At 39.8% G+C, this 27,478-nt stretch overlaps 3 protein-coding genes across 3 annotated transcripts; 2 read left to right on the forward strand and 1 right to left on the reverse strand.

Moving 5' to 3' along the window:
* The first annotated feature begins 1,058 nt into the window (after window positions 1–1,058).
* LOC122043895 (eukaryotic translation initiation factor 1A-like) lies at window positions 1,059–19,852 on the forward strand. Its single transcript, XM_042604459.1, has 4 exons — window positions 1,059–1,270; window positions 18,629–19,209; window positions 19,298–19,383; window positions 19,479–19,852. The coding sequence occupies exons 1-2, from the start codon at window positions 1,059–1,061 to the stop codon at window positions 18,984–18,986; spliced, it is 570 nt and encodes a 189-aa protein (XP_042460393.1). The 3' UTR covers window positions 18,987–19,209; window positions 19,298–19,383; window positions 19,479–19,852.
* A 196-nt stretch (window positions 19,853–20,048) lies between these two features.
* LOC122039877 (RNA demethylase ALKBH9B-like) lies at window positions 20,049–21,666 on the reverse strand. The gene is made up of 4 exons (XM_042599299.1): window positions 21,151–21,666; window positions 20,977–21,062; window positions 20,570–20,881; window positions 20,049–20,452 (listed from the first exon to the last, which is right to left on the reverse strand). The coding sequence occupies exons 2-4, from the start codon at window positions 20,982–20,984 to the stop codon at window positions 20,263–20,265; spliced, it is 510 nt and encodes a 169-aa protein (XP_042455233.1). The 5' UTR covers window positions 20,985–21,062; window positions 21,151–21,666; the 3' UTR covers window positions 20,049–20,262.
* A 356-nt stretch (window positions 21,667–22,022) lies between these two features.
* On the forward strand, window positions 22,023–23,991 carry LOC122041912 (40S ribosomal protein S5-like). Its single transcript, XM_042601793.1, has 4 exons — window positions 22,023–22,174; window positions 22,819–23,090; window positions 23,434–23,637; window positions 23,717–23,991. The coding sequence occupies exons 1-4, from the start codon at window positions 22,115–22,117 to the stop codon at window positions 23,769–23,771; spliced, it is 591 nt and encodes a 196-aa protein (XP_042457727.1). The 5' UTR covers window positions 22,023–22,114; the 3' UTR covers window positions 23,772–23,991.
* The last annotated feature ends 3,487 nt before the right edge of the window (window positions 23,992–27,478 follow it).

Consider the following 27,478-nt stretch of genomic DNA (forward strand, 5'->3'; position numbering starts at 1 on the left):
GGTCGAGACGAGGAGGCCAGACGGATGCCCGATTTCTTGACCTTTGATTTTGGTGGCATGAAGGTCACTGGAGGCGTGCAGATGGTTCCTTCTGGCAAGCCAGATAATGATGATGTCCGATCAGACGACTCAGGAGCAGCGATTTCTTGGAGGGGAGCGGGGGTCGAAATTTCAACCCATTTAGTGGACCGCACCACCGAGGATGCAGAGCGGGATGAGGGCTCCGCCCGGTGCCTCTTGTGCCCGACTAGCGGCTCTCTTGAGGAAGCCAAGCCAGACGCCCCTTCAACCTGAATGACCAAAAGTCATTCGGAGGGAGGGCGTGATCCATCAACCGCTCCACCACTAGGCATCCGGTTGGCTACCCCCGCTCTCGCCAAGACTTAAGCTGCCTCGCTCTCATCTTGGGGGTCTTCTTGAGAGCCGACCGGCTGCAGGTTGCAGTTCTCCAACTCCTCCACAGCTGCCGCATTGATGGCGACATCCGCCAGTTTAGCCTTGCTGGTCAGACGCGCACATAGCATGACTTCGGCTGCAAAAGTGGAAGAAAAATCAGTTAGAATCAAAGGAAGGAGTGAAGAAGTCGCATACCTAGGCTGGACGGAAGCCGAGTGCGGATCGGACTCAGACTGAAGATATAGAGGACACCCTCCAACAGCAACTTGCGAATGTTATACTTCTGATCGACCAACATTGAAGCTGCGTTGAGGTAGTCCGATAGGCTCTTGCACTATTTCAAGGGAGGCTGACTCGCTACTTCGAGCTGCCAATGGGTCGGGAAGTCGGGTCGCTTGGGAAGGCGTATGAAAAAGAAATATTCCCTCCAATGCTTATTGGAGGTCGACATTTTGTCAAAGAAAACTAAGCCCACTCGGGCTTAGAAAAGAAAAGTCTCCGACTTGGACAATTTTAGGTAATAAAAGTAATGGAAAACCCGGGGAGTGAGGGGAATGTCGTGCAGACGGAAAAGAACGATGACCCCGCAAAGAAGCCGAAAGGAGTTCTACACTAGTTGGTGTAAAAAGATGTGAAAATATTTACAAACGGTGGAAAAAAGGATGAATAGGAAACCGCAGACCGGCGGTAAATTGATCCCTAAAGAAGGTAAGACAACCAAGCGGTGGAGAGTTTGGCCGATCGGAGGGAGAAGGAAGAACAATCTTGTATCCAGAAGGAAACTCAAAGGCGGCGCTCAGACTCTCAGCATCGCCGCCGTCAAACCTGGACTCAGTAGAGGTGTACCAAAGCCCAAGGACACTGACAGGCGATTGTGAGGAACTCGCTTTCACAAAAAACACAGGCAGTGAAAAGATGCAAGGAGGGAGAATACTGGCAGAGTATTGCTGGAACATAAAGAAACGCCGAAAAACTCGAAGATGGGGATGATTGGAAGGAAGCTTACTAGAAAAAGGTCCCTGGAGGAGCAGGAAAGGAGGAATGTCATCGGAGCACAGATGAGTTAGCGTCGAAGAGCTCGAAGACGAAGATGCGAAGGAGGTAGCAGCGACGCACACGGGATTATAAACCTCAGGGCTGGCTGACTGGAGTCGTTGGATCTAGGTCGCAAAAACCCAGGCAGAGATCGGGCTGTTGAATTTGAAGCGCCAAACATCACATCGCCCGTAGATGTCCGCCTATCACGTCAAGCGTGTGGCAGCCGTGGGAGGGACACATGGCACATCCCCGCGGGTTGGCATTTAATGAGGGCAATTAAGAGGCATGGGAGTGTGCTCAGCTATAATGCACAAAGATTTGCATGGTCTCCTAGAAATATGGCTGACGTAAGCTCGGATCGCGCTCACTCAAGGAAGCCCAAGAAAAGATTTCCAAGTATGGATGCTCATTTCACCAATTGACTTAAGGGATCAAGCCTATGGCCGAACGACAACTTGCAATAGGTTGACCGGCGGAGAGCGGTCACATAGCCGATAGTGGGGCCACGTTAGTCCGATCAGAGACTAAGGAGTGTCGAGGTCGATCGGGTGAAAAGCTTCAGAGATAATTTTGTCTAGTCAATCGGACTTGTAGCCTCCTTCGACTAGACTTAAGGGGGAGGCATATGATGCGGCAGAAAGGAGGGACCCACCCCGTGGAGGATAGCTTCCATGGTGGAGGTCAAAGTCAAGGCGGTCAGCGCTCAGACATCATCTGCCGGTCGGGTGATCCTGCCCCGACCAGGAGGACCGACGATCAATGGAATTTACCAAAGGGCTTACGTGGTTAATGTATTTACCAAAAGGCGCATCGTAGGTTGGTATTTACCGAAGGGCGCAGTTTAACAAATTCAATTCCCAGATTACCCCTCTAGCTACCTGGCAACCACGTTGTTCAATCACCATTTTCCAAGCATCCAAGGCACAAATCGAATTGAAAAATAATTTATGGTTCGGATGCACGTCATCTCACCGTCTCTCTCCCTCCATCCCTCTGCGTGGTGTTATAAACACGAAAGAAATATGAACCCTGCGCTTGCCATTACTGCTCGTGCTAGTTGGCGGGATTACAATAGACCTGTTAGGTTTTCGCCTGTTAGAGTTTCAAGAGGAGACCAAAGGACAACTGCAGTTAAGAACGTCTGCTGAGAAGGACAAACTTCTTGCAAGAGGGAAATTAGTAAAAGAATACATTTAAAGATTTAGACATGTATGTATAGATTTATTACTGTAAATTAGGGTAGTGATGGTAAATAAAAATTATAGTATTGTAGCAAAGGGTGGTGGAAAAAATGGTTGTTATGGTTTATTTTGGTTGTGTGGGGAATAAATATTCAATAATACCTACAATATGATGTAACATTTTTAAGTCTTGTTAGTTTCTGAGGTTGATAGTTAAGTTTGGCTAACCATTTTTTATTTAGGGTTTAGGGTTGAGTCAGTGGTGGTCCTAATTTACAAGAAGTGTCTACTTCAGTAGGGGCCTGATATCGATAATAATACCTACAATAAAATTTTTTTTTCTTGGAAGTCTTAAATTGCTCCTTCACATACTATGCGCATAAACATAAAAGGCATTTAGATAATCTATTAAATCAAACAAATTACAATGAAATTTGCAGATATCATCTTACAACAATGGCTTGTTTCCTCATTTTGTCATATTTGCCAAACATATCTGCATCATTCTCTGCCTCTTAATTAGATTTGTCTTCCAACAATTCTACAATATCTCTTTCTTCTTCCATTTCATCCACAACAATTTTTCCTTTCCCCTTCCCTACAACATCAGGTTCTTTTACAACTTTCTTTCCATCTCCTGGACTTGAAACTTTCTCCGCAGGCTCACTTATATGTATATTTCTACGCTGCCTCTTAGGTAAAGTTTTGAGCCACAATGGACTATCAATTGGAGTATCCCTGTAATCATAGCGACTTCTGTCACATCCTCTCCTACTTCTTGTTGTAACACCTACAGGTTCAAATTGAGGATCGTCTATAGGCTCGCTATATTGAGATTCCATGCCTTTATTTTCAACTATTTTAATTAATTCTTTCACCCTCTCCTTCAATTGCATGTTCTCCATTGTTATCTCTTTAATTCTGTTTGCTTGAATAATGCAATTACAACACTCATTAATTTGCCTTCCTCCTTTAGTGACTTCAATTTGTGATATCTCCATTGCATGTGGACTGTCATCAAAGCCAACAAGGTTCTCAAACAATGAATTTTCATATTGGGTAGGGATTAGGTCAATCAAAACCTACAACAATATTAAAACACATGTTAAAATAAGAATTTTTAACCAAACTATAGTCAAAGTATTCAAAATTTACCTCTTCAGAGGAGACTTGATCAAACAATTCCCTCACCTTACTAATATGTGAAGGAATATTCCTCCACTTATTTATTCTTGCTCCTTCTATTTTGTATGATTTTTGGATTGAATCATGCTCCAAAAACCATGCCTGATTCACCATCACTAGGGTTACCTATTCATAAATGTCCGCAAAATATTAATTAATTTCACATAAATTATAAACTTACTGCCAAAAGACCAGCAAATCCCTTTAGGTAAGGGAGGTTGATGTTAGATTGTTTTGTTCCAGTTGATGAAAATATGTCTCCAATCTTAGGTAATTGTGGGGCCATAAATTCATGGATGACTTCAACCCAGTTGAATCTAGCAAGATTCTCAAAATCATATACTATATCTATAAGACATAAAGGGACCTTATATGTACTAGAAGAAAATAAGACACAAATAAATATATACAAAATATAAAATTTACAAAATAATAAAACATCATCTTCTCCTTCAAAACGATTGCCATAAAATTTAAGCAACTCCTCAATTCTTGATCTAGTAGCTTCTTTTTTGTTTGAGATAAAGATGTCACCAGATGCTTTAGTTGAATTCATCGGAATTGAAGCTCCTCGGTCTGCAATACCAAACAGCAATGAAACATCTCTTCTTGTGAAGCCAACTGGAACACCTGACCAAGTTTAATGATTATTAGACTTTTACCAACAAATACAAAAGTATCAGGCCCAACGTGGGCCTGATACGCTGCCATATGAAGCAAACGTTAGACCTGCTATTGTATCGTACCAGGCTCACGTTGGGCCTGATATGGCATCGTATCAGACCCACGTTGGGCTTGATATGGCATCGTATCAAGCCCACTATGGCCTTGATGTGATATCGTATCAAGCCCACATTTAACTAAAGATTTAATTTTTACCATACAACTACTTTATGCTTAAAATACGAAATTGTATATTGTACCTAAAAATCTAAAGGTTTGACTACTTGAATCCCAATTTTGAAATATATTGACCAAAATCCCATGGATGTGCTGCATATCTTGTATGTCCAAAAAAATACTAAAGGATGACTGTTTGATCATCGCTATGTGTCGGTCATGTAAAATAACAGACCCTTGATGCGTTCCTTTCTTCGTGGATGCTTCAAAAAAACTTTTAAAGTGACCTAAGACACTGTTCCAATGCATTTTCTGTTCAACGTCAACTGAACCCTACATTTTATAAAAAATAAAACATTTTAATCATACTAGTTGAGCTTCTCAAAATCACAAAGTTTATAAAATGATACCTTTACAGCTAATTGATGTTGAGACGATGATGATACGCCCGATCAACTTCTTTGGGCCATTATGAGACGAGATGACTGACGTAAACCCTAGAACCCTTCACTGGCGTCTCAGGATCAGTCCTGGTTTTTGGCACCGAAATGTTTGATGCCGCTTGAGAAACACTCGAGGTCACTAAACTAGGGTTTCACAAGAGGAAAGATTTCTCCATAGAATTGGATCTGCACTCGCATGTTACGAAGGAGGGAGGTAGACAAATGATCAAAGTTATTTTTTTAAAATCAACGTTATACAAAAAGTGGTTCGGATGCCTCGGAATTTGACTGCTGAGCAGAGGGGATCGGCGGGAGGGTTATATTGGGTATTACACATCACTTACCTACGCCTTTTGGTAAATACCAACCTATGATGTGTCTTTTGGTAAATACATTATACCACGTACACCCTTTGGTAAATTGCCGGAGTATTAGATGTCGGACGGAGGATGAAATGGTGTGCAGAAGCCATGTCAAGCAGTAACCCCGCTTGGCCAGGCAACGGGACTCGATAGGCATAGTGGAATTTCGGTTGAGCGGACGTGATACAAGCACAGTGGAATTTCGGCCGAGCGGACGTGACACAAGCACAGTAGAATTCCGGCCGAGCGGACATGACACAGACATAGTGGCCTTTCTGGCCAAGCGGACGAGACACTGGAACAGTGAAGTTTCGACCGAGCGGCCAACCCACTCCACCTAGCAACATACTCTCTCTGGTATACATCGACATCTCTTTGGGAGTTAGTAGCGCTGACACCAAGCATGGACAACCAGAAGATCGTACGGTGGAAGCTTCCACTGTCAATTCGGAGATATGCTCGGCCTGTTAAGGTACTATGTCAGGGGCACTTTATTGACAAGTATTTTTAGGGAAAACATTAAAGATTGTGCTCACCTTGGGAAGCATGCACGTGCGCTACAGGAGTTCTATATAAAGGGGTCCAATCATCAGCGGAGGTACGCAATACGCGATAGACACTATTCTCGCTACTGTTCATTTTTATTGCTCTACCTTCTACTTCATTGCCGGTGACTAACTTGAGCGTCGGAGGGGCAACGCCAGGGACCCCATCCCTGGCTCGGCATTGACGTAATCTGTGCTGCAGGTCAGAGCAGAGTCTACAGGCGGTCAACGGGAGCGCTACATCCCCAGCTTTCCATCTCATCGACTTCAAACAGGATCAGAGTATTTTATTAATAATGAAATTAAATTCTAGTTCAATGTTACCTATTCCAGTTACCTTCAATTTTCCATTGTTTCCAAAGGCAACTATTCCTAGTCTTTTGAAGGTTAATTTTATGAACATTGTTTGATCCCCGATCATGTGTCGGGAGCAACCACTATTCAATATCCATTTAGATTCCTAAAAAAATAGGAGAAATAAAATTTTAACTCAAGTGTGAACTTAGTTTAACTTGATTTAATTCAATTTATTTTATTTTATTTTAATTTATTTAACTTAATTTAATTTAATTTGAATTAATTTAATCTTATTCATCTCACCAGTTAAAGTTATCAGATAAAGGGATCCTATGGTTTTGTGATACGAGTTAAATTGGATTTCAAGGTTTGATTTAACTTGTGTTAAATTCAAGTTTAGTTTGGGTTCAACAAGCAGACATTCTTTGGATAAATGTCTAAGCTGTGGTGAGTCATCTAGATATCATTAGAGTAACCACGTCTTTAAAATATTTTAAATAGTCCTGCCCACTAAACTTAATACAAAATTTTGGTCTAACTAGATAGGATTAGTAAGAGGTAGCTTCAATTAGTTCCACTAAGTCAAATGCACCAGGTCCAAGCCATATCTTTCTAGACATGCATAAACGGAGTTTTCCTAACTTATTATCATCCAAAACTTCTCCAGTACTATTTGTCAAGTTAAATTTTTGTCCCTAATTAAGGTAGTCCTAATTACCCCAGCTGGGTAAACTATTATTTTGGAGGTGTCAACTAATTTAGTGTCTCCCCTTGAATTATTGAATTTGAGTTTAAATTTTAGGTTTATGTCGATTATGTTTATAGTTATAATAAACTTAATTGTAACTTGAATTTAAATTAACTCTGTAGTTATTTGATTTAAATTTAGTTTTTCGATTTGAGTTTGATTTCATTTTGCATTTTAAGTTTGGGGTTGAATTAATAGGTTTAGTTGGATTTGATTTTAGATAATGAATTTTATTTGTAGGTCCATAAAATTGATTGAGTCCTACTTGTTTGGTTAGAAATTTTTTTAGAACCCAAGCCTTAGTTTGTTTTGAATTTTGACTTATTAATGAGATGAAAGTTTTATTTGTAGAGCTGGACTTATATCTGAGTCTAGACTTATTGTATATAGCTTTTTGTGTTTTAAGAATTAGAACTGATTTTTTTGATCTTGTGGTGAAAGTTTCAAATAATCCTTTGAGTTTATTAATTTCACTTGTTAAAATTATATTTTCCTCCTCAAGTTTTATAGCTTGATTTGGATTTCCATTTTCAATTTGTTCCTTGAGGTGTTTATTTTCCTCAAGAAGTGTTTCACTTTATTTTTTAGATCTAATTAATTTCTTATTGAGACATGCACTTATTTTAAAAAATTTAGAAGTTAAGTTAGACGATACCTCGTTCGAACCTTTGGAAACGAGTGCAAACTCGTAGCTTGATTCGTCTTCGAACTCGTCATCTTGATCTGCCTCACTTTCTGATTCCAGTCTGGATACTATTAGTGCGAGATAGTTGTGATGCTCCCAATCTTCAACGTCCAGTTCTTCGGAAGACGCCTTATCCCAAGTCACCTTTTCTTTTTCCTATATTTTGATGTTGAGTAATTTATTCAGAAATGAATCTTTTTTAGTTACCTTTGCCTCATTTGTTCCTTTATGTAACTCGATGAGTTTATCCCAAGGTTCTTTTGCATTTTCGTGTGGGATGTCACGGTTCAATTCCTCCTTCGTGAGTCTGCACTAGATCGTGTTCGACGCCTTGACGTCGGTTTACGCCTTCTTTTTCATCTCTGGATTCCAATTTTTTGGGTCCATCGGAATTTTGGTGTTGTTGTCGATTAGAGGCTTGTATTCTCGTCGGATGGTGAACTATCGATCGATGTCAGTCTTTAGGTATACTTCCATCTGCTTCTTCTAATATGAGAAGTTATCCTTGTTGAAGGGGGGGGGGGGGCGAACGGTGCTATATCCCTCATTCGGGGCCATTAATTTCTGAAAGAAAAACTTAAAAATAGTTGCCAAGACTTGGTCTTGGGGTAAGTAGTGTGGGAGAAAAGAAATACCTGATTAGGATTGCACCAATTCAAGTTATTGCAGAAAGAGACGAGAAGATTTTTCCAAAGAGGTAATTGGCAATTGTACCAATTTAGACTATATCGAACAGCTCAAAACTAGGAAAAAAAATTTAAAACAAAGTTTGAAAATCACCTCCTTGCATGATTGGTGGTTGTACCAATTCAGAGCCAACTTGGCTCTAATACCACTTGTTGGATTAAAAAGATGCTAGAGGGGGGATGAATAGTGATTGCCACTTTTTAGAAAATCAAGAATACACAGTGGAAAAGAAACACAAAAGTTCACACGCTAACACAAGTAATTTTTTACATGGTTCGAAGCTTTCGACGACTCCTACTCTAAGACCCGCATTCGTTGAGTGCTTTCTTTGGGTAAATACTATCAGTTCAAAAATGAGTTACAAAGATTTGAGTACAAGAACTGAAATGAAAATGTTACTGACAAACAAAAATGAAATTTGAAGAAGTCTTTGTTCTTCAAACTTCGGAGTAGCCTTTCGGTGTCATTAGAGCCTTTTCGAAGTAGCGTACAAATATGAAAGTTATAGCATATGATTGTTTGAAGCTGCTGGTCGAAGGCCTTTATATAAGTTCATTCAGGGCGCTTGGAACCCCTCCGGGCGCCTAGACCATTGCTGACGCGGTGATTTCTTATCGAAACTTGATCCTGTTGGTCCTTTGCAGCCGGCAAGGGGGGGGGGGTGAATTACCCTGCACAAAAAAACCAATACCTTTCCCAACTCGATCGAGCTTTATAACAATTACACACTTAAATGAATATTACAGAATAAAAGAGAAGTATGAGATAATTAATTTACTTGGTTGGTAATCAAAGAATTGCTACTTCAAGGTAAATGAGCTCACTAGGAAGATCTCCTTCTCCAACGAAACGTTGGATGCGGAGAAACCTCGTACACAAAAATTAAGCATGTAAATGAAAAACTAAAAGAGAATGAAAGTACAAAGTGTGTTGTTCGAAAAGGAGAGGACCAGGGCTCTATTTATAGTCCACTGGCCGAAAACGACCGTTTGCTAACGTTACATGATCTAGGCGCCTGGACCCTCTTCGGGCGCCCCTAGCGTGGCAACTCTTATCTTCTCGTAAACGGCTATGCGATGGAGTTGGGATAAAAATTTATACCGGTTCAAGCGCCTGGACCCCGTCTGGGGGCCCGTATCCTGTTAAACATGATCCATAGTTGCCGCGGAGTTGAGGTGCTCTGGTTGAACCAAACTATTCTGGGAGCTCGAAAAAGCTCAGGGCACCCTGGCTTCTCGTCCCTCGAAAATGTCATGTGTTTTCTTCTCCTTCGCCAGCGTACTCTTCTGCAGCACCTCGTTCTTAGGACGCACTGAGCCTGTCGACTCTTTCCTGTGTCGCCCTTCTTGCTAGTTGTATCTTCCGCTCGTCTTCCTGTGCTCCTAAATTCCTACACACTTAGACATAATGCATCAAACCACAATAGGACCTAACTTAACTTAGTTGATCACATCAAAACTATCACAGAGTACTTACAATCTCCCCCTTTTGATTTAAGCAAACTAAGTTAAGTTAGGGTATACTAAGAACAAATAACAGTAAAAAAATAGCAAGTGCTTAATTTGCAATTAAAAATATTTAATTCAAAAAGAATGTATCCTCCCTAGACTTAAGCTCTAGTTATTGCTCTTTGATCACATTAAAAATAGAAGAAATATTAAAATAACTTTGAAATAAATCTGAAACAATCTCTAAGGAAAAATTTAATAACAAAGGAAAAATTTATTAACATTCTGAAAAATTATGAACTTAAAATTTTGAAAATCAAAACTTTTATAATTTATAATGTATTTTTGGAGAAATAATTGTTAAAAAAATTTTAATTGATGTAAAATTTTGAAAATTTTTATAACAATGAATTTGACATGTTTAAACCTATGATAAAATTTTCACGAAAAAATAAAATTGATTTAAGTAATTATAAATTATTTTCTACAGAAGGTTGTATTTTCTAAAAAATACTTAAAAATAATTTTTAAGTTCAAAAAATCATGAAAAATTTTCTAATAATGTAATAGAGAAAGTATTTTTATAGAAAAAATAAATCTTCAAAAACTTTTCAATAATTTTTAATATTAAAAGTTAGTATTTGGATAAATAATTTATATAAAATTCAATAACGGTTAAAAATTTTAGAAAATATTTTTTTAATAGAAAAAATTTATAAATTTTCATAAAAATAACTTTGCAAATTATTTTTTAATCAAAAAATATAATTTTTGTTAAAAAAAATCATAAAAATTAATTCAACGGTCAAAAAATTTAAAAATTTTCCTACAGATAAGTAATGAAATCCTCTTTCTCAGAAAAATTAAAGAAAAAAAATTAATTTCCAACATAAATTATCTGAAACAATTTATTTGAAAATATTAGGTAAAAAATAAATAAATATAAAAGTCGCAGATTCGTCAATTGGTTCCGAAGTAGATCTCTCTTTACGAGCTTAACTTCGGATGATCCTTCATGAAGCTCTAGGAATTTTTCCCAAAGATGTTTTGTAGACTCATAGACTCTGATTCTATTTACCTCTTGAGGTGACAACGCGCTTAGCAAATAGAATTTTGCTTTTCCGTTGGCGATGAACTCAGCTTATTCTTTCTTTGTCCAATGTTCTTCTTTCTTCAACTCACCATTGTTGTCAGTAGGTATTGAAAAACCTCTATTTTCTTCTTCTAGTAGACAAAGTCTCATTTAAACTTCTATGGGTGGATGCTTGTTCCGGCTATCGTCTTGTTTGCTTCAGTCGGTGGTTAGTGTTGGGGTAATCGACCTCTAGGGTTTTTATATTTGACAATATACCTAAGTTTGGCCAAATTGACCAAGGGTTGATCCAAACAGGACTTGATGTTTGGAAGAGAGAAGTCTAGTCTAGATGACTAGCAAAGGTAAGTCCTAACCAAAGGTTAGGCAAAGTGAAAGTCCTAGCGATTGAAGTCGGGCCATAGTGAGTGAAGCTAGGTACGTAGTGGAAGTCCTGGTGAGTGAAGTCGGGCTCTAGTGAGTGAAGCTAGGTGGTGGAAGTCCTGGTGAGTGAAGTCAGACCCTAGTGAGTGAAACTAGGTAGTGGAAGTCCTAGTGAGTGAAGCCAGACCCTAGTGAGTGAAGTTAGGTGGTGGAAGTCTTGGTGAGTGAAGCCAGGCCCTAGTGAGTGAAGCTAGGTGGTGGAAGTCCTGGTGAGTGAAGTCGGGTCCTAGTGAGTGAAGTTAGGTGGAGGAAGTCCTGGTGAGTGAAGTCATGCAATGGAAGTCCTAGTGAGCGAATCTTGAATTCTGTTAACACTATTTTACCTTACCATTTTATCTATTGGGCTAACTTAGTGTTGCAGGGAAGTTCAGTTAGGTCAACGGACCGACCGGATAGTTGGCACAAAGTCTAGACTGTCGATGGACTGACCGAATGTCTAGTAAAAAGTAAGTAAAGGTAAGTCACTGGAGGAGAGTGACTATGAGGGTGCATCCCAATTGAGGGGCAGTAGTTGTTGGCCCAATTAAGGTCCATTTGGGATCCCTAAGCTGAGACCTTGACTAGTTTCTGGTCCTGGGAGGACAAGAACTAATTACTTTTTTTATTATTTGTCTATGTTTGTGCTAACACTTGTCTTGCAGGTTATTTGGATTAACACATGTTTGCAGGGCAAGAAAGCAAGCAAGAAAGCAAATCTACCTTCGGGTGAACAGTACCCGAAGGCGCATTCCATGGTTATGGAAGGTGCCTCGGTACTATTCATAGAAGGTGCCTTCCATGGCTATGGAAGGCGCCTTCCTCTGGATACATTTTGGCCAAAGTCTTAGATAAGAGCCAAAGTGATCAGGATTAATTTTGCCTCATTAGAGGCGCCTTCCATGCTTATGGAAGGCGCCCTCCAAGCCTATTAGAAGGCAATCTCAAGTGTGCATTGAAACAACAATCACATACGAGCTACTGCGTGCACATTTGAGCCTCTCACTGCTCCTGGTTCCTACTACGACTCTACTGCGAAGCTACTGAGCCCGACGATTACTCCGAGGAGTTCCGATCACACCCGGTAGACAGACATCAATACAAAGTGCGTCATTTCAATTCCTAAAAAGTGTTGGTAAAATCTTGTTATTATAATTAATTACTATAAAAGGATAAGTGCAATGTGTTGCACTTGGCCTAACTTTTCTTGTACTCGATTCTCTCTTCTGGGAGTATCGGAAGAGGATTTTTAGTGGATTTCCCATTAATAGGTCCGCGAGATCTGGGCCTTGGAGTAGGAGTCACCGAAGGCTCCGAACCAAGTAAAAATCACTCGTGTTTTTTTGGTGTTTTCTTATTTACTTTCCGCTGCGTACTTCAGCTTTTAAAACTGAAAAAGAAGTGTTTTGAAAACCATGTGATTCACCCCCCCTTCTCACGTGGGTCACGATCCAACAGTTAGTTCTTCTGAGGTGACCTTGCTCTGATACTACTTGTTGATCCCTTGCGGTCGGCAAGGAGGGGTGAATTATCCTACACAAAAATGATACCTTTCTCAACTCGATCAGGCTTTATAACAATTACACACTTAAAGGAATATTACAGAATAAAAGAGTAATCATAGGATTATTACTTCAAGGCAAATGAGCTCACTAAGAAGATCTCCTTCTCGAACGAAACATAAAAGGCGGAGAAGCCTCGTACATGGAAATTAAGCTCATAAATGAAAAACTGAAAGAGGATTGAAGTACAGAGTATGTTGTTCGAAAAGGAGAGGACCCACTAATAAAAAATGATCGTTTGCTGACATGGCACGGTCCGGGCACCCTGACCCTCTCCGGGCGCCCCAGCATGGCAACTCTTATCGTCTCGCAAATGGTTACGCAAAGGAGTTGGGATAAAACTTGTATCCTGGTCTGGTACGGGCGCTTGGACCCTGTTAAACCTCATTCATAGTCGCCGCGAAGTCGAGGCACCCTGGCTGGACCAAACTAGTCTGGGCGCTCGGACTAAAGTCAACTCCATGTTGACTTTCTGTCCGGGTCTTCCACTATAGCTCCTCTCGTTTAGGTGATCTCGGTCATCCGGAATAGGGCTCACCCAAATCCATTTTTCGACCTTTTCAAGCAACCTTCCACTCCAACTTCTCGTACCTCGAAAATGCAGCGAGCTTCCTTCTCATCCACCAATGTACTCTTTCGTAACGCCTCGCCCCTCGGACGCATCGAGCCCATCAACTCTCTCCCGTGTCGTCCTTCTCACTAGCTGCATCTTTCGCTCGTCTTTTTGTGCTCCTAAGTTTCTACACACTTAGACACAAGGCATTAAAGCATAACAAGATCTAACTTGACTTGGTTGATGACATCAAAACTATCATGGGGTGCTTATAGATCCGTCAAGTTTATTCACCTTCGGGCACCTGGACCACCTCCGGGTACTTGGACCATTGACGTGGGTTCAACCAGTTGTCACGCTCCAACTTAGCTTCTGGATGATTTTTCTGGTTCGGGAGCCTAGACCAACTTCGGGCATCCAGATCGCCCGGGTGCCTGGCCAGGCACCTGCCCAGGCAAAGTTGGTCAGAGCGTCAGGACTAACTCTGGGCGCCCGACACTCTTTTTTTAGCCTCTTCTTTCTCTCAAAAAAGAGTTAATCCAAACAAAGAAAAATATGTTTATCCTGCAAAACAAAGTTAACACAATATAGTAAGATGATGGTAATAATTAGATCCTATCTCCCTGAGACAAAGATTTAGTCAAGGTCTCAGCTTAGGTTCCCCAAATGAACCTAAGCTGGACCAAGACCTATTGTTCCCTCAACCGGGAATGCATCCTCACTAGATCTCTCAGCAAATTGCTTACCTTTTACTTACCAACTACATTTACTTAACTTACCTTTGATCCACCAGATCTTCCCGCCAGTTGTCAGGTCTCGCGGGCCTAACTAGACTTCAGCTAGTTGTTAGGTCACGCGAACCCAACCGGACTTCTCTCTAAATATTGGGTCCCGTTGACCTATCTGGACTTTACACTAGCTATTGGATCCCGTGGAGCTAGTTGGATTTTAGCCTAGTGTTAAGTCCTCCAGACCCGTCAACTCTTGCACACTTGGTAACAAAATTAGACCACAAACACTCTAACTTTAATCCACTTATTATTCATCAAAATATGAGTTAAATCATTAGTACAAATTACACCAACAGATTGTTGGAAATATAATCAAAGTCTCACATTGAAAATATATGAAAAAGATCATGGATTTATAAGATGAAGATATCTCCATTCATAAAAGGTCTTTTGAGTAAATCTCAAGAGCAAAACATGAGAATTTAGGTCCAAAGTGAACAATATCATACTATTATGGAGATATATGAAATCTTTTGGTTCTACAATTGGTATTAGAGAGAGGTTGCTTTTCACTGGACTAATCGTTGGAAGAAGTACAAGCCAAAGCCATGATCCAGAACGAACCATGTGGGTGGAACCTTGAACAAAGTAGGAGATGCCCTGAGCATGTTAGTGACCCGATGCTCGAGGGGAGGCCCTGAGCAAGTCAAAAGTGATCTGATGCTCGAGGGAAGACCCTGAACAGGTCAAGAGTAACTCGATGCTCGAGAGGAGGCCTTGAGCAGGTCAAGAGTATCCCGATACTTGAGGGGAGGCTCGAACAACGAGAATAATGGTGGTTCTTCTTCTGAGGGGAGGATTGTTGGGAATACAATTAAAGTCCCACATTGGAAATACATGAAAAAGATCATGGGTTTATAAGATAAAGATATCTCCATTGGTATGAGACCTTTTGGGTAGAATCCAAAAATAAATAATGAGAGTTTAGGCCCAAAGTGGGCAATATCATACGATTGTGGAGATATCTGAAATCTTTTGGTCCTACACCATGTGGGTCTTCAATAACAAATAGAATGTTAAACACTCACCACCAAATTTGTTCACTAGTTAATCTCAATGGCGGAGGGGTTTTTTAATTCTATTTTTAGTGAATTCATCTTTATTTCTTCTGAAAATATGATTTGGTGGTAAAAATTATCTATGACAATCAAAATGACTCACATTCTTCTCATATTTTAATCTGATTGACTTTGATTTCTACATATATATTAGGAATCCTAAGATTCTAACGGTATTCCAACCTAATAGCATATCATAAGTCAAAAAGTCATTTATGGTATAAAGAAGAGCAACCTTCATTATAAACATCTGATTAGTTTGAACATCATATGTAGGAAAACCTTCATTCCATAATTGTTTTAGTTTTGCAATCAGTGGTTAGATATTAACTTTTTTGAATTTTATGGGTCAGGCACAACCAAAGTTAAAAACATATATGATGTTTTCTTGCACATCCCAGGTGGAAGATTATAAAGGCGAATAAAACATCTGATTGTATGATTTACGTTACTATTGATTCCTTTTGGTGCTCTTGTACCTAGCTTGATTACAAAATTTATAAACATCTGCATTTGCATCATCTCCCTAATATATCATTCAACTATCTCTACAAAATCAATTATTTCTATCAGAAGATCTAATTCTTTCACCAATTTTTTCATACTATAAAAATCAGGAGGCAATATGTGATACGTTGCAATGTCTCTTCAAAAGCTTGAATAAAATCATTAAAACAATCTTGCGACACATTATGCTTTGCATTTATATTCAACAGTCTTGCAATGAGAGATAATTTAGTGTGAGTATCATAACCAACCCATAATGGTTCATCAATAGCACTTAACACTTTTTGAAATTTAAGATATGTTTCATCAACGCCTGATACTTCTACCCCCTCCAAGTGTGATGTATAAGTAGTAAACATTTATTCAACTATTGGAAGATAACTAGAACTTGTATCATGCATGTCGAGATTAAAATTCTGACCCGCTGCATCAATTACCATCCTTGATATGTATTTAACTGATTATAATAGTTCTAATCACCACTTACTGAGACTTGTATGTTTTGTTCATAATCCTCATCAGATATGAATAGTTCACCATGAGATATCCAATTATAGGAATTTGGGATAAAATCAAATCTATAAAGATGTTCTTCAACTTTATTGGAGGGTAAAAATTTACCATTGTGACACTTTCTACATGGACACCTTATCTTATTATCATCCATATACTCAACTTGATTAGATGCAAAATTCAAAAATTATCTCAAGTTAGTGATAAACTCATTAGTTAAACCTCGATGGTCAAACAAATTCTTGTTATATGTCCAACTTCTTTCATTTTACATTTTGTCTGTTTCCAATAAATTACATTAATAAAAACTCCTAGACAACACACTAATGGTCAATATGTACCAAGTGTACATACAAATGAAAATAAATAACATGAAATAGTATACTAATGCTAACATTATTAATTAAAATAAGGGGTGTAAGTATACCAAACAGAGGTTGACAAAGACGTTGAGTGTCTCTCGGGCACATCTAATATATATCTACAGAAACAATACTACATAGTCAATTATAAAGGTCGAGAAACATTAATAAGCTCGCTACAAAACAAGATTACAAGGTTGTAGCCAACAAGCCTTGACCGACTTGGCAATGCCAAGGGTGGCGAGGGTCGGGCAAGGGTGGTGCGAGCCGGGCAAGGGTGGTGCAAGCTAGGCAAGGCTGGCGCAGCATCTTGCTACCGGCCAAGCCTAGCGACAGACCAAGGGCAACTGTGACCTAGGGGCAACTGCGACCAGCCAAGGCCTGCTGTGGGCTCCCTTAGCCTGCCAGGGGCTGACGCATGCTCCCATCATAGGCCAAGGTCTATTGTGGGCTCCGATGGCCGACCAATGCCAGCCGTCGTCGGCCAAGTGACAGAAGACTCGTCAGAGTTAGAAGGGTTACCTTGTCGGAAATCGCCACAACAAAACCTCCTACACGTGCAGCCGCCGCCAAGTGAAACTAGGGCTAATCAAAGGGCGAGGGGCAAAGGGATCGGGTTAAAAAGTTAGGGTTTTTTGTGATAAAAATAATTTCGTTGCAAATCTGCGACAAATGCAAGAATTCTTCGCGGAAGGTTAATTTTTTAAAAAATAAAATTTTCAAAGTCGATTGAGGTTGCTAGAGAGCTCTGAATGAGATGAAATCAATTCCTATAGATTCTTATAAATCCCCTGATTATATAAATCTCTTCAAACACTAATTTTAACCAATTGATGATTTTTTTAACTCAAATGTATCTGAAAAATGTTAACCTCAACCGACTTCGAAAAAATTATTTTTTTAAAAAACAAATTAACATTCTGTATGGAAAAGAAATATCAAATGAACATTCTTAAAAAAAAGGGTTAAAAGAGTCTCCATTGTATGTTTATTTTCCTTTTTTTTTTTATTTTAGTTTTATTGTAGCAGCTACCAACAACAATATATATAAAAACTATCGAGTAGCTACTATAATATTGTTCTTTATTTTCAATTCTATTGTAAAAAAATAATAAATCTAGTTAATCTCATTCACTAGTCTTGGAGGTAATCGATTTAGCCCTATAAAATTTTTCTACCGACTATCAGGATAAATTGAGAAGTACTTGCAGCGAACGGCCAAGAAACGTAACATCTTTTGGTTGCGCGACCTATTTGGAGGAAAAATTTCTACAAATTCGTCATAACTAAGGATCAAACTGTGAGTGTTTGGATGACAACCTAAATACCTGAGGCATTTTCAATTTATTGTAATAGTTATGATTAGCTATTAAAGTTATTATAACATATTAACTACTATAACATATTTATAAGTTATTATGTAGTTGAGCTGCTAATAGTATTTAATACAAATACTGTTATAGTATTGTAACTCAGTAGGGATCTTCTGGTCCGTAAATTACGGATTAGAAGATGGTCCATTGATGAGGACCTTTGATTTGGATGGACCCCATCTTTAAATAAATGAGATCCATCTAAATCAAAGGTCTACATGTAGTGGACCATCCCCTGATCCACAATTTGCGGACCAGATGATCTGATCTCATTGTAACTATTATTTTGTAACTTTTACAACTATTATAAATTGATTTTGATTAATTTAAATAATTTAATTAAATTTAAATCATTTTAATCATTGATAGGGAGTATTTTGATACAATGATTTTAAAAATTTATAATTGAAAGCTTAGTGTTTTAAAATTCAAAATTTAATTACAATATGTACTAGCCACCAATATCAGTTATAACGTGCAATAGCCATCCCCCGCTTGGGGGACAGATCTTCTGGACCAGGAATCCCTGGTCCCTCCCTGGACCACACAGATGATATAAAAGTCTCCTTCACGTGCAAAGCACGTGCACGTCAACGTCCAAAAGAACCCTAGCCTCTTCCAACTTCAGCGTCGCCTCCCTCGACGGATCGAAGCGCCTCTGCCACATCCGCGGCAAGATGCACAAGAAGGTCTGGATCGCTGCCGGGGACATCATCCTCGCCGGCCTCCTAGACTACCAGGACGACAAGGTGGACATCATCTTCAAGTATATGCCTGACGAGGCCCGTCTCCTTAAGGCCTACGGTGAGCTCCCTGAGAACATCCGCCTCAACGAGGGCATCAGAGGGCTCAACGAGGAGGACGAGGGCGGTGCCGATGACTACATCGAGTTCGAGGATGAAGATATCGACAAGATCTAAGGTAGTAGGATTTTCGGAAGATGATGATTCAGAGGAGATCAAAAGGTCTTGGATGGGGAAAGGAAGAAGGATTTTCAGAAGATGGAGAAGGTTCACGGTCGGCTGGTCAATATTCTCGAGGGGCTCGGGCTCCACGCCGGAGTTTTTAGCCCCGCCGAGCAGAAACAGATTGTGGATTGCATCTATGCCTTCCAGAAGAAAGGTCGGAACAGTGAGCTCAGAGGTATGGATCACCATTTCATCTTACGTTTATTCCTGCATTTTGATAATAACTCGCGTTGTTCATAAGGTTAACTGGTATTTTTGTTCAGAACGAACGTATTTGGAGCCGAGGAAATGGATGCACGGTCAAGTTCGGATAATAATTCAGTTCGGTTGCTGCTACAATTATGCAGTGGTAATTTTACAGCTCTTGTAATTTATAGTTATTTTACTGTCCTTTTTTTGTGTGCGTGTTTTGTTTTTGCTAAAGCAACCATTTTTGATTTACAGGATAAAGCATCGCAACCCTCCAGGCATAATTCGCGACGAACAAGTCGATCCCATTCCCCCTTTGCTGAACATCTTTGGATGTTTCGCCCAGATCAAATTCAAGCTTCAAATTTTCTGTTTGATGATTGAAAATAAGCTCTAATACCTTGAGCCGACTAAGAACACTAGTATAGCTGGCAATGTCATGCCTGCTCTGGTCATATATTTTTGTTAAAAACTACTGCATGTTTTATTATTCTCGTGATTTTACGCCTTGTTCAAGGATTTCTCGGGAACAAGAGTTGTTCAAATTCTTATTTCATCCTCGAATAATTTTGCACTCATATGTAGTGATACTATATTATGTCATGGAGAATCACCTTTGTGCATCTAAATTATTGCCTTAGATTGGATGTTCTTCGTGTCCTAGAGTTCATATAAACGAAACATTTGCTTGCACGATGCAGCAGAATTCTGCAATATTCTGAGCAATGCATAGTTTCTGTCCTTTGTTCAACACACTAACACAATGGCTAAACAACCAAACGCTAAGCTCATAAATTACTTAAGATATTGTTTCAATGATCAACATTACAAAACAAAATCGCCATCAATGGCAAGATGCAGTGTTATTGTCAATATTTTTTATAGCTTATACAATGCAAAAAACCTTATCCAATCAATCAGATAAATCTACAAATACATAACACAAGAAAAGAGGAGCTTTGAAGCTCAATCAAGTCCAAAAAGAAAATTGTTCATTGCTGAACAGGACTTGAGTTCCTCTGAGACATCCATGACAATGTTACTTAAACAGACGGAATTCACTTTCACTGTCTAAGTGAACGGATCGTTTTCTTCGAGTGGCCAGCCGAACCAAAGCCAAGAGGAGGGAAGTCATCCAGATTGAATTGGTTGGGGTTATACTTGAAGGCACAGCGGGCACACAGTGCTTAGCGATTTCAGCTCCATTTCCGTTCAGAATAAGCACAGAGCTGCAAGGATTTCCAAACGATATGGTAAGCATAAACAAATTTACAATCAACAGATGGTTACAGAAAAATGTGGGAAACAAAAACAGAAGAAATATAGCAAATTTCTCAAGTGCATACCCAACAGGCAGAGGTATAGCAGTGGAGCCGGAAAATTCTCCTGGGCCGAGCACCTTCAGCACTGTCCCAAACAGAATATTGCACTCCGACAGAAAGGAAACCGTGCAGAAGGGCCGCAAGAAATCATGGTGGTCGATATGCGGAGGAATGCAATCATCTTTGTCATAAATGTTCACGATGCAGCTGTTGGGAATGCATGTGGTGGGAAGGACTCGCCATGCTACCATTCTTTTGATTATAAATTTCAGCAAAGGGGGAATGGGATCGACTTGTTCGTCGCGAATTATGCCTGGAGGGTTGCGATGCTTTGTCCTGTAAATCAAAAATGGTTGCTTTAGCAAAAACAAAACACGCACACAAAAAAAGGACAGTAAAATAACTATAAATTACAAGAGCTGTAAAATTACCACTGCATAATTGTAGCAGCAACCGAACTGAATTATTATCCGAACTTGACCGTGCATCCATTTCCTCGGCTCCGAATACGTTCGTTCTGAACAAAAATACCAGTTAACCTTATGAACAACGCGAGTTATTATCAAAATGCAGGAATAAACGTAAGATGAAATGGTGATCCATACCTCTGAGCTCACTGTTCCGACCTTTCTTCTGGAAGGCATAGATGCAATCCACAATCTGTTTCTGCTCGGCGGGGCTAAAAACTCCGGCGTGGAGCCCGAGCCCCTCGAGAATATTGACCAGCCGACCGTGAACCTTCTCCATCTTCTGAAAATCCTTCTTCCTTTCCCCATCCAAGACCTTTTGATCTCCTCTGAATCATCATCTTCCGAAAATCCTACTACCTTAGATCTTGTCGATATCTTCATCCTCGAACTCGATGTAGTCATCGGCACCGCCCTCGTCCTCCTCGTTGAGCCCTCTGATGCCCTCGTTGAGGCGGATGTTCTCAGGGAGCTCACCGTAGGCCTTAAGGAGACGGGCCTCGTCAGGCATATACTTGAAGATGATGTTCGCCTTGTCGTCCTGGTAGTCTCGGAGGCCGGCGAGGATGATGTCCCCGGCAGCGGTCCAGACCTTCTTGTGCATCTTGCCGCGGATGTGGCAGAGGCGCTTCGATCCGTCGAGGGAGGCGACGCTGAAGTTGGAAGAGGCTAGGGTTCTTTTGGACGTTGGCGTCCACGTGCTTTGCACGTGAAGGAGACTTTTATATCATCTGTGTGGTTCAGGGAGGGACCAGAGATTCCTGGTCCAGAAGATTTGGCCCCCCCTTGCTGCTATAGCGTTGTTGAAATGAAGAGTATTTTTAGAATAAAATCACTCAGTGTCTTTTATTTATTTATTAAAAAAAGTCAGCTTTTTGATTAATTTATAAAATTTGAAACGGGTTTTGATTTATGATTTTTAATAGTGTATAACATAGCCTAAGTGTGTTCCATCTTGCACCGTCCATTTAGTCGCTCGTGATCGAGCGGCCGATATAAATAATTATTGGATCCCGAAGCTTCTGCATCCGTTTCATTAGGGTTTTTCTTTCCGCCGTTGGTGGACTAGCCCGCGCATCTCTACAATCCTTACTCTGCGTCGATGGCGATCCAGCAACAGGAGGTTAAGCTCTTTAATCGCTGGTCGTTCGACGATGTCGAGGTTAGAACTCTCACTCCGTGGTGTTTCCGCAGCCTGTTGCTCTTAGCACCTGCGTTGACCATGTGAATCTCATGATGTTATTTAGCGCGTATGATCTGCTTTAAGGTTGATTTTCGATATTTTTAGGCCTTATCTGCCATTTTTTTTAAATATAATCTTTGCATGATGTGTTAGTAATACTTGGAATTTTAGATTAACCAGTTCATGCTTTGAGAGAGCTAGGATTTTTCAGTATGCACAAATGAAAAATACGGCCTTTATTATCTATCAGTTCACACATTTTTGTGGAGTACTTATTGATTTACCGGCAATAGCTTGTACAAGCGCTGATTACCCAACTTTTCCTACGCTTTATTTTACCAGCAACAGATTGCACAAACAGAGATAAGATTCTAGTAGCCGACCAAACATGGCTCCATGATCGAGCAAACAGTGAACTTTGATTTATCATCATACTGTATCTGAATTGCAATATGTCTATAAAGAGCAAATACTGGATAAATTATGTTTGTTTAAATTTATTTGCACAGTTTTTAGTTGAATTATAGTATGCAACACATCTTTCAATCCACATAGTCATAAAATGGAGATGTTCTCCTATTATTTACTCCAGCAAGATTAGATTAATCTTCTGCTAACTCCAGGTCAGTGACATGTCTCTTGCTGATTACATTGCTGTGACTCCTCCAAAACATGCTACATACCTTCCTCATACTGCTGGAAGATATTCTGCTAAGAGGTTCCGCAAGGCTCAGTGCCCAATTATTGAAAGACTTACCAATTCTTTGATGATGCATGGCCGGAACAATGGAAAGAAGCTTATGGCTGTCTGCATAATTAAACATGCTATGGAAATTATTCATTTGCTTACTGATGCAAATCCAATCCAAATTGTGGTTGATGCGATCATTAACAGGTAATTGAATTTTAAACTTGAATCTCATTGCAAGGATGGGTAATGAGGCATACTACATTTCACTTCTCAACCTTGTTTCAGAAAAACTTTTAAGACTAACCCAAGGCAACTATCTAATAAATAAAGATGGAAACATTGTGTACTAGTTATGCATATCAAAATGATTTTTTTTTGCTTTGATTTCAGGATTGCATGTTAATCTCACTTGAGTGTGCTTGAAACTTGTATATTATTTTTATTAGCATAAACATTATATTATTATTGGGAGGGTTAAGGTAAGACACTCAGATGCTTGTAACATGTTGAACATAGAGATGTTTCTTTTTTCTTATCTGCATGCCAGTGGTCCAAGAGAAGATGCTACTCGAATTGGGTCTGCTGGTGTTGTCCGGCGTCAGGCAGTTGATATCTCCCCACTGAGGCGAGTTAACCAGGCAATTTACCTCCTCACTACTGGTGCACGAGAAAGTGCTTTCAGAAACATCAAGACAATTGCTGAGTGCTTGGCTGATGAGTTAATTAATGCAGCAAAGGGTTCCTCCAACAGGTGAGTTCTTCAAGAGCTTTTCTGATACTCTGTATTTTGTTCTTCCATATCAACCTTATGTTATGTGTGCATTTAACAGCTATGCGATCAAGAAGAAGGATGAAATTGAGCGTGTTGCCAAGGCAAATCGTTGAGCTTGTTGGCTTTCAAATCTACACTCCTTCCTGTTGCACTGTAGGCTTTTCATTGGTTATGAAAATTTTCTTGTAATCTCAGGTATCTTTTAAGCTAAATGAGTATTTAAACTCACATATGCTTTTAGCTAAACTGAATTCTGGATGCTAGAGTAAATTTCGGATTCAAAGAGCTATTCAGTCTCGCACATTGTTATCAAAGGTTGGGGTTTTTCCTTGCCGTTGTGGCTGGTTGTCGGATATATTTTTATCACAAGTCCTTTCTATTGAGATGGTAAAAAGCACTCTAATGTGTTGATCACTAGTGCATCTATCGTCCCAACCCAATGGTGCCCAACTCTGCTGGAGAGGTTGTCCTACTATGAGAAGTGCATCTTCAATTCAGATAGATAACCCTAGTTGCAAAACTGAAAAAAAACAACTGCAAGTTACATTTATTATTATAAATAAATAAATTGGAGAAGAGACATTTCTCCGGTGATTGCACTATACCCAGCTTCGACAGCGAAAGTTTTGGATGGAGATGATGAACCACGAAGCATCCCATAAATCTTGGTTATATAGCCTCTATAAGCACAAAACCATCCAACTGGACTTAGCCCTTGACCTTGTCTTGGAAGTCTTCAGAACAAGGATAGTTGAATTTGATAAAAGCAAGGAACTTCTCCAGGCACTAAAAGCCTGACTTGTTGTCATGCTTTTAGTGCCTTTTGCTTCAGTCAAGTATTCTACGGTTTAACAACTCATAGGGGTATACGTCAAGAATAGAAATTCTATGGTTTGGCCTATTTTAACTCAAGGCCATTCTTGCAGTTCCTTAACTCTTGTTTGTTAGATTGGTCTTTTGCATAGAATATTTTCTGGTCATTGTACAAGAAGTGCTTTCTTCTAGGTCATGAGAACTAAGGACTTCTATGACTTGACTTCTATGACTTGAAGCTTCATGAGGACCAAAGATTGTTACTCGATGTAGCTTGATAGGTCATCCATAGGTCTGGTAAAGGCTATGACTGTCACTTGATCTTCCCTTTGTGACTTAAATAGTTCACCTGTGGGTGTGGTAGAGACTCAAGTTACTCGATTTACCCTTTACAGCTTGATAGCTCAACTTTAGGTTCATTTGGGACGTCAGATTACTGCATCCATCCTAGTTTGGATGGAGATGGTGCCTGCCTAAGTTCAATGGCATTTGCTTTGATTCTATCTTCTTCAATTAGCAATAATTCAGGTAAAATTCAGAATGCTTCATTGTGTTCTTGCCCATGGAAGACTCGATATAATGACTTTAGTGTGACGAGTCCATTGTTTGATTACTTGGATGGAAGATACGAGGGTTTCACATGTGATTCTTTGTGTTTCACTCCTTGAACTTCTCTCATTTCTTATATTATTTTGGAAGACTATAATTATCAGGAAAAGAAGTGAAAAGGGAATGGAAAGGGGAGGAAAGAAGAGAAAAAAAAAGGAGAGTATCCTTTGCCATTGCCAACACCTAATCCAACAATAATCTCCAAAGCCGGAGAAGCCAAATCCGGCTAAGGATAGGGTTTTATGGTGGTCCATAGCGTCAATGGTGGCTCTGTCGGTAAAGATTCAGTGATGCTTGAAGTGGATCTAAAGCCTTCATTAGCTGTTTCTTTATGTTGGCTGCATTATGGACACAAGTTTTTACTTGTGTAGGTGTGTACCATGGAATTTGTTCTTCCACTGAGACATATTAAATAATGTCAAAGCATTTAGTTTGATTGCAAAGTAAGCTCCTTTTCTCCCGTTCGTATCAGTATGGCTGTCACCTAGGTTGTCACGTTTCGTCAGGATACAGTAGTATTTTTTTTTTCATTGTTGTGCAAAGTATATTGCTATGCATGGAATGCTAAACTGGTGGCTTTAGAGGCATGTGCTATGTTTTTGAACTGCTTGAAGCATTCAACCGAGGACCTATCTCCATCACTGGTCTTTACCATTTACTTTTTGTTTCTTTCTCAGTGTAAAAACTCTGCAATTGATATAGCTACTTGTTCTGAGTATCCTACGTATATTACATATTAATGTTAAAATTTCAGAGGAAAAAATACTTGCATTTTAATTATTACTTTTGGCCTTCGACTTGAGCTGCTATTATTGCAAAGTCATTATCAGGGATATCAATCTTCATCCCGACGATCACATTCTCAGCAATATAGTCAGCATGATAACTGCTCGGCAGCTTGATAATTCAGTCACTTCAGGTCTTCAACCTGACCGATCAGTTTCCTCCAAACTCAGTCAGTTCATTCTCCAGAGCACAGTTCAGCACTGCTCAGAGCCCAAGCAGTTCAGCCCTCTGATCTCAGCACAGCTCTCATTAGAACTTAGCTCTTCCTAGCTCAATTCAGCACTTTAAACTATTAATACAACTCTAACTCTGCCCGAGCATGCTGACCTGAGCACACCGAATTGACTCGTGCATCTCAGCTTGACTTGAAGGACAACTGATACCCTTGATAATGATTCTACTCCAAGTTAGCATGTCATGGTCTCACTTCATGCCAACATATCAAAGACCCAGAGATCTCGAATTAAAGTGCCAAGCTCTAAAGTCTGATTTCTCAACTTAACACATGACAACGTGACACTTTGCACTCAACACTTGATAACTCAACACTCGATAGCTCGATAACTTTGTAGCTCAACACTCAATAGCTTGGTTCTCAACAATTCGACAACTTTGCAGTTCAACAATCAGCTGCTTGGCATTAGACAACTCAACAAATGACACATGGTAGCTTGGCAACTTAGCACTTGACATTTGGCAGCTCAGCAACTTGGCACTTGAGTGGTCAACACTCAGCAGCTTGCCACATTACACTCGGACAAGTGACGGTTCAACATGTAAACACCATTAGCCACTCAGCTTAGTTTAAGTCTTCCCTCTTATCTCAATTTACCTCTTCCTTTAGGCTAAAAATTCCTCGGGAAAAGGGGGGAAAAAAAATGAGAAAGGAGGAAAATAGAAAAGAAGAAAGGATCAGGATTTCTATATAATCCGGGATGTAAACGAGTCGAATAGTAATAAGCTCGAGCTCGACTCGTTTAAGTTATATTTGGGCTCAAGCTCGGCTCGAGTTCGAATCGAACTTTTATCACAAGAACTCGGCTCGTTTTAGAATTATCAAGTTCGCGAACAGTTCGAGCTCGGCTCGTTATTAGCTCGATTATCAAAATTAACGAGCCTAACTCGTTAAGCGAGCTCGGACTCGTTTATTTGGCTTGTTTTGGGGCTCGTTTTTTGGCTCATTTTAAGGCTCATTTTAGAGCTCATTTTTTTTACTCGTTTTAGAGTTCGTTTTTTGACTCGGTTTAAGGCTCGTTTTAAAGTTTATTTTTTTGACTCGTGAGTCTATAAACGAATATGTTCGCGAGCTCACGAGTCGAATATCCTTAAACTGTCGAGCTCGAAATCGAGCTCGAGCTCGACTTGATAAAACTGTCGAGCTCGAAATCGAGCTCGAGCTCGGCTCGATAAGATAAATGAACGAATTCGAATGAGCTTTTTACTGAATCAAGGTCCGAATAGCTCGCGAACCGTTGGATTCATTTATATTCCTATATATAATCCATTTTTTCTCTCATCCGTCTCCAAGTAAACAGGACATTAAAGCTGTGTTCAGCTCCTTAGATCTCAAGCCAGCTCTTCCCATCTGTAAAAACCATAGAATCATCACATT

This window comes from Zingiber officinale, chromosome 2A (genome assembly GCF_018446385.1).
Source record: "Zingiber officinale cultivar Zhangliang chromosome 2A, Zo_v1.1, whole genome shotgun sequence".
Lineage (NCBI taxonomy): Eukaryota > Viridiplantae > Streptophyta > Magnoliopsida > Zingiberales > Zingiberaceae > Zingiber > Zingiber officinale.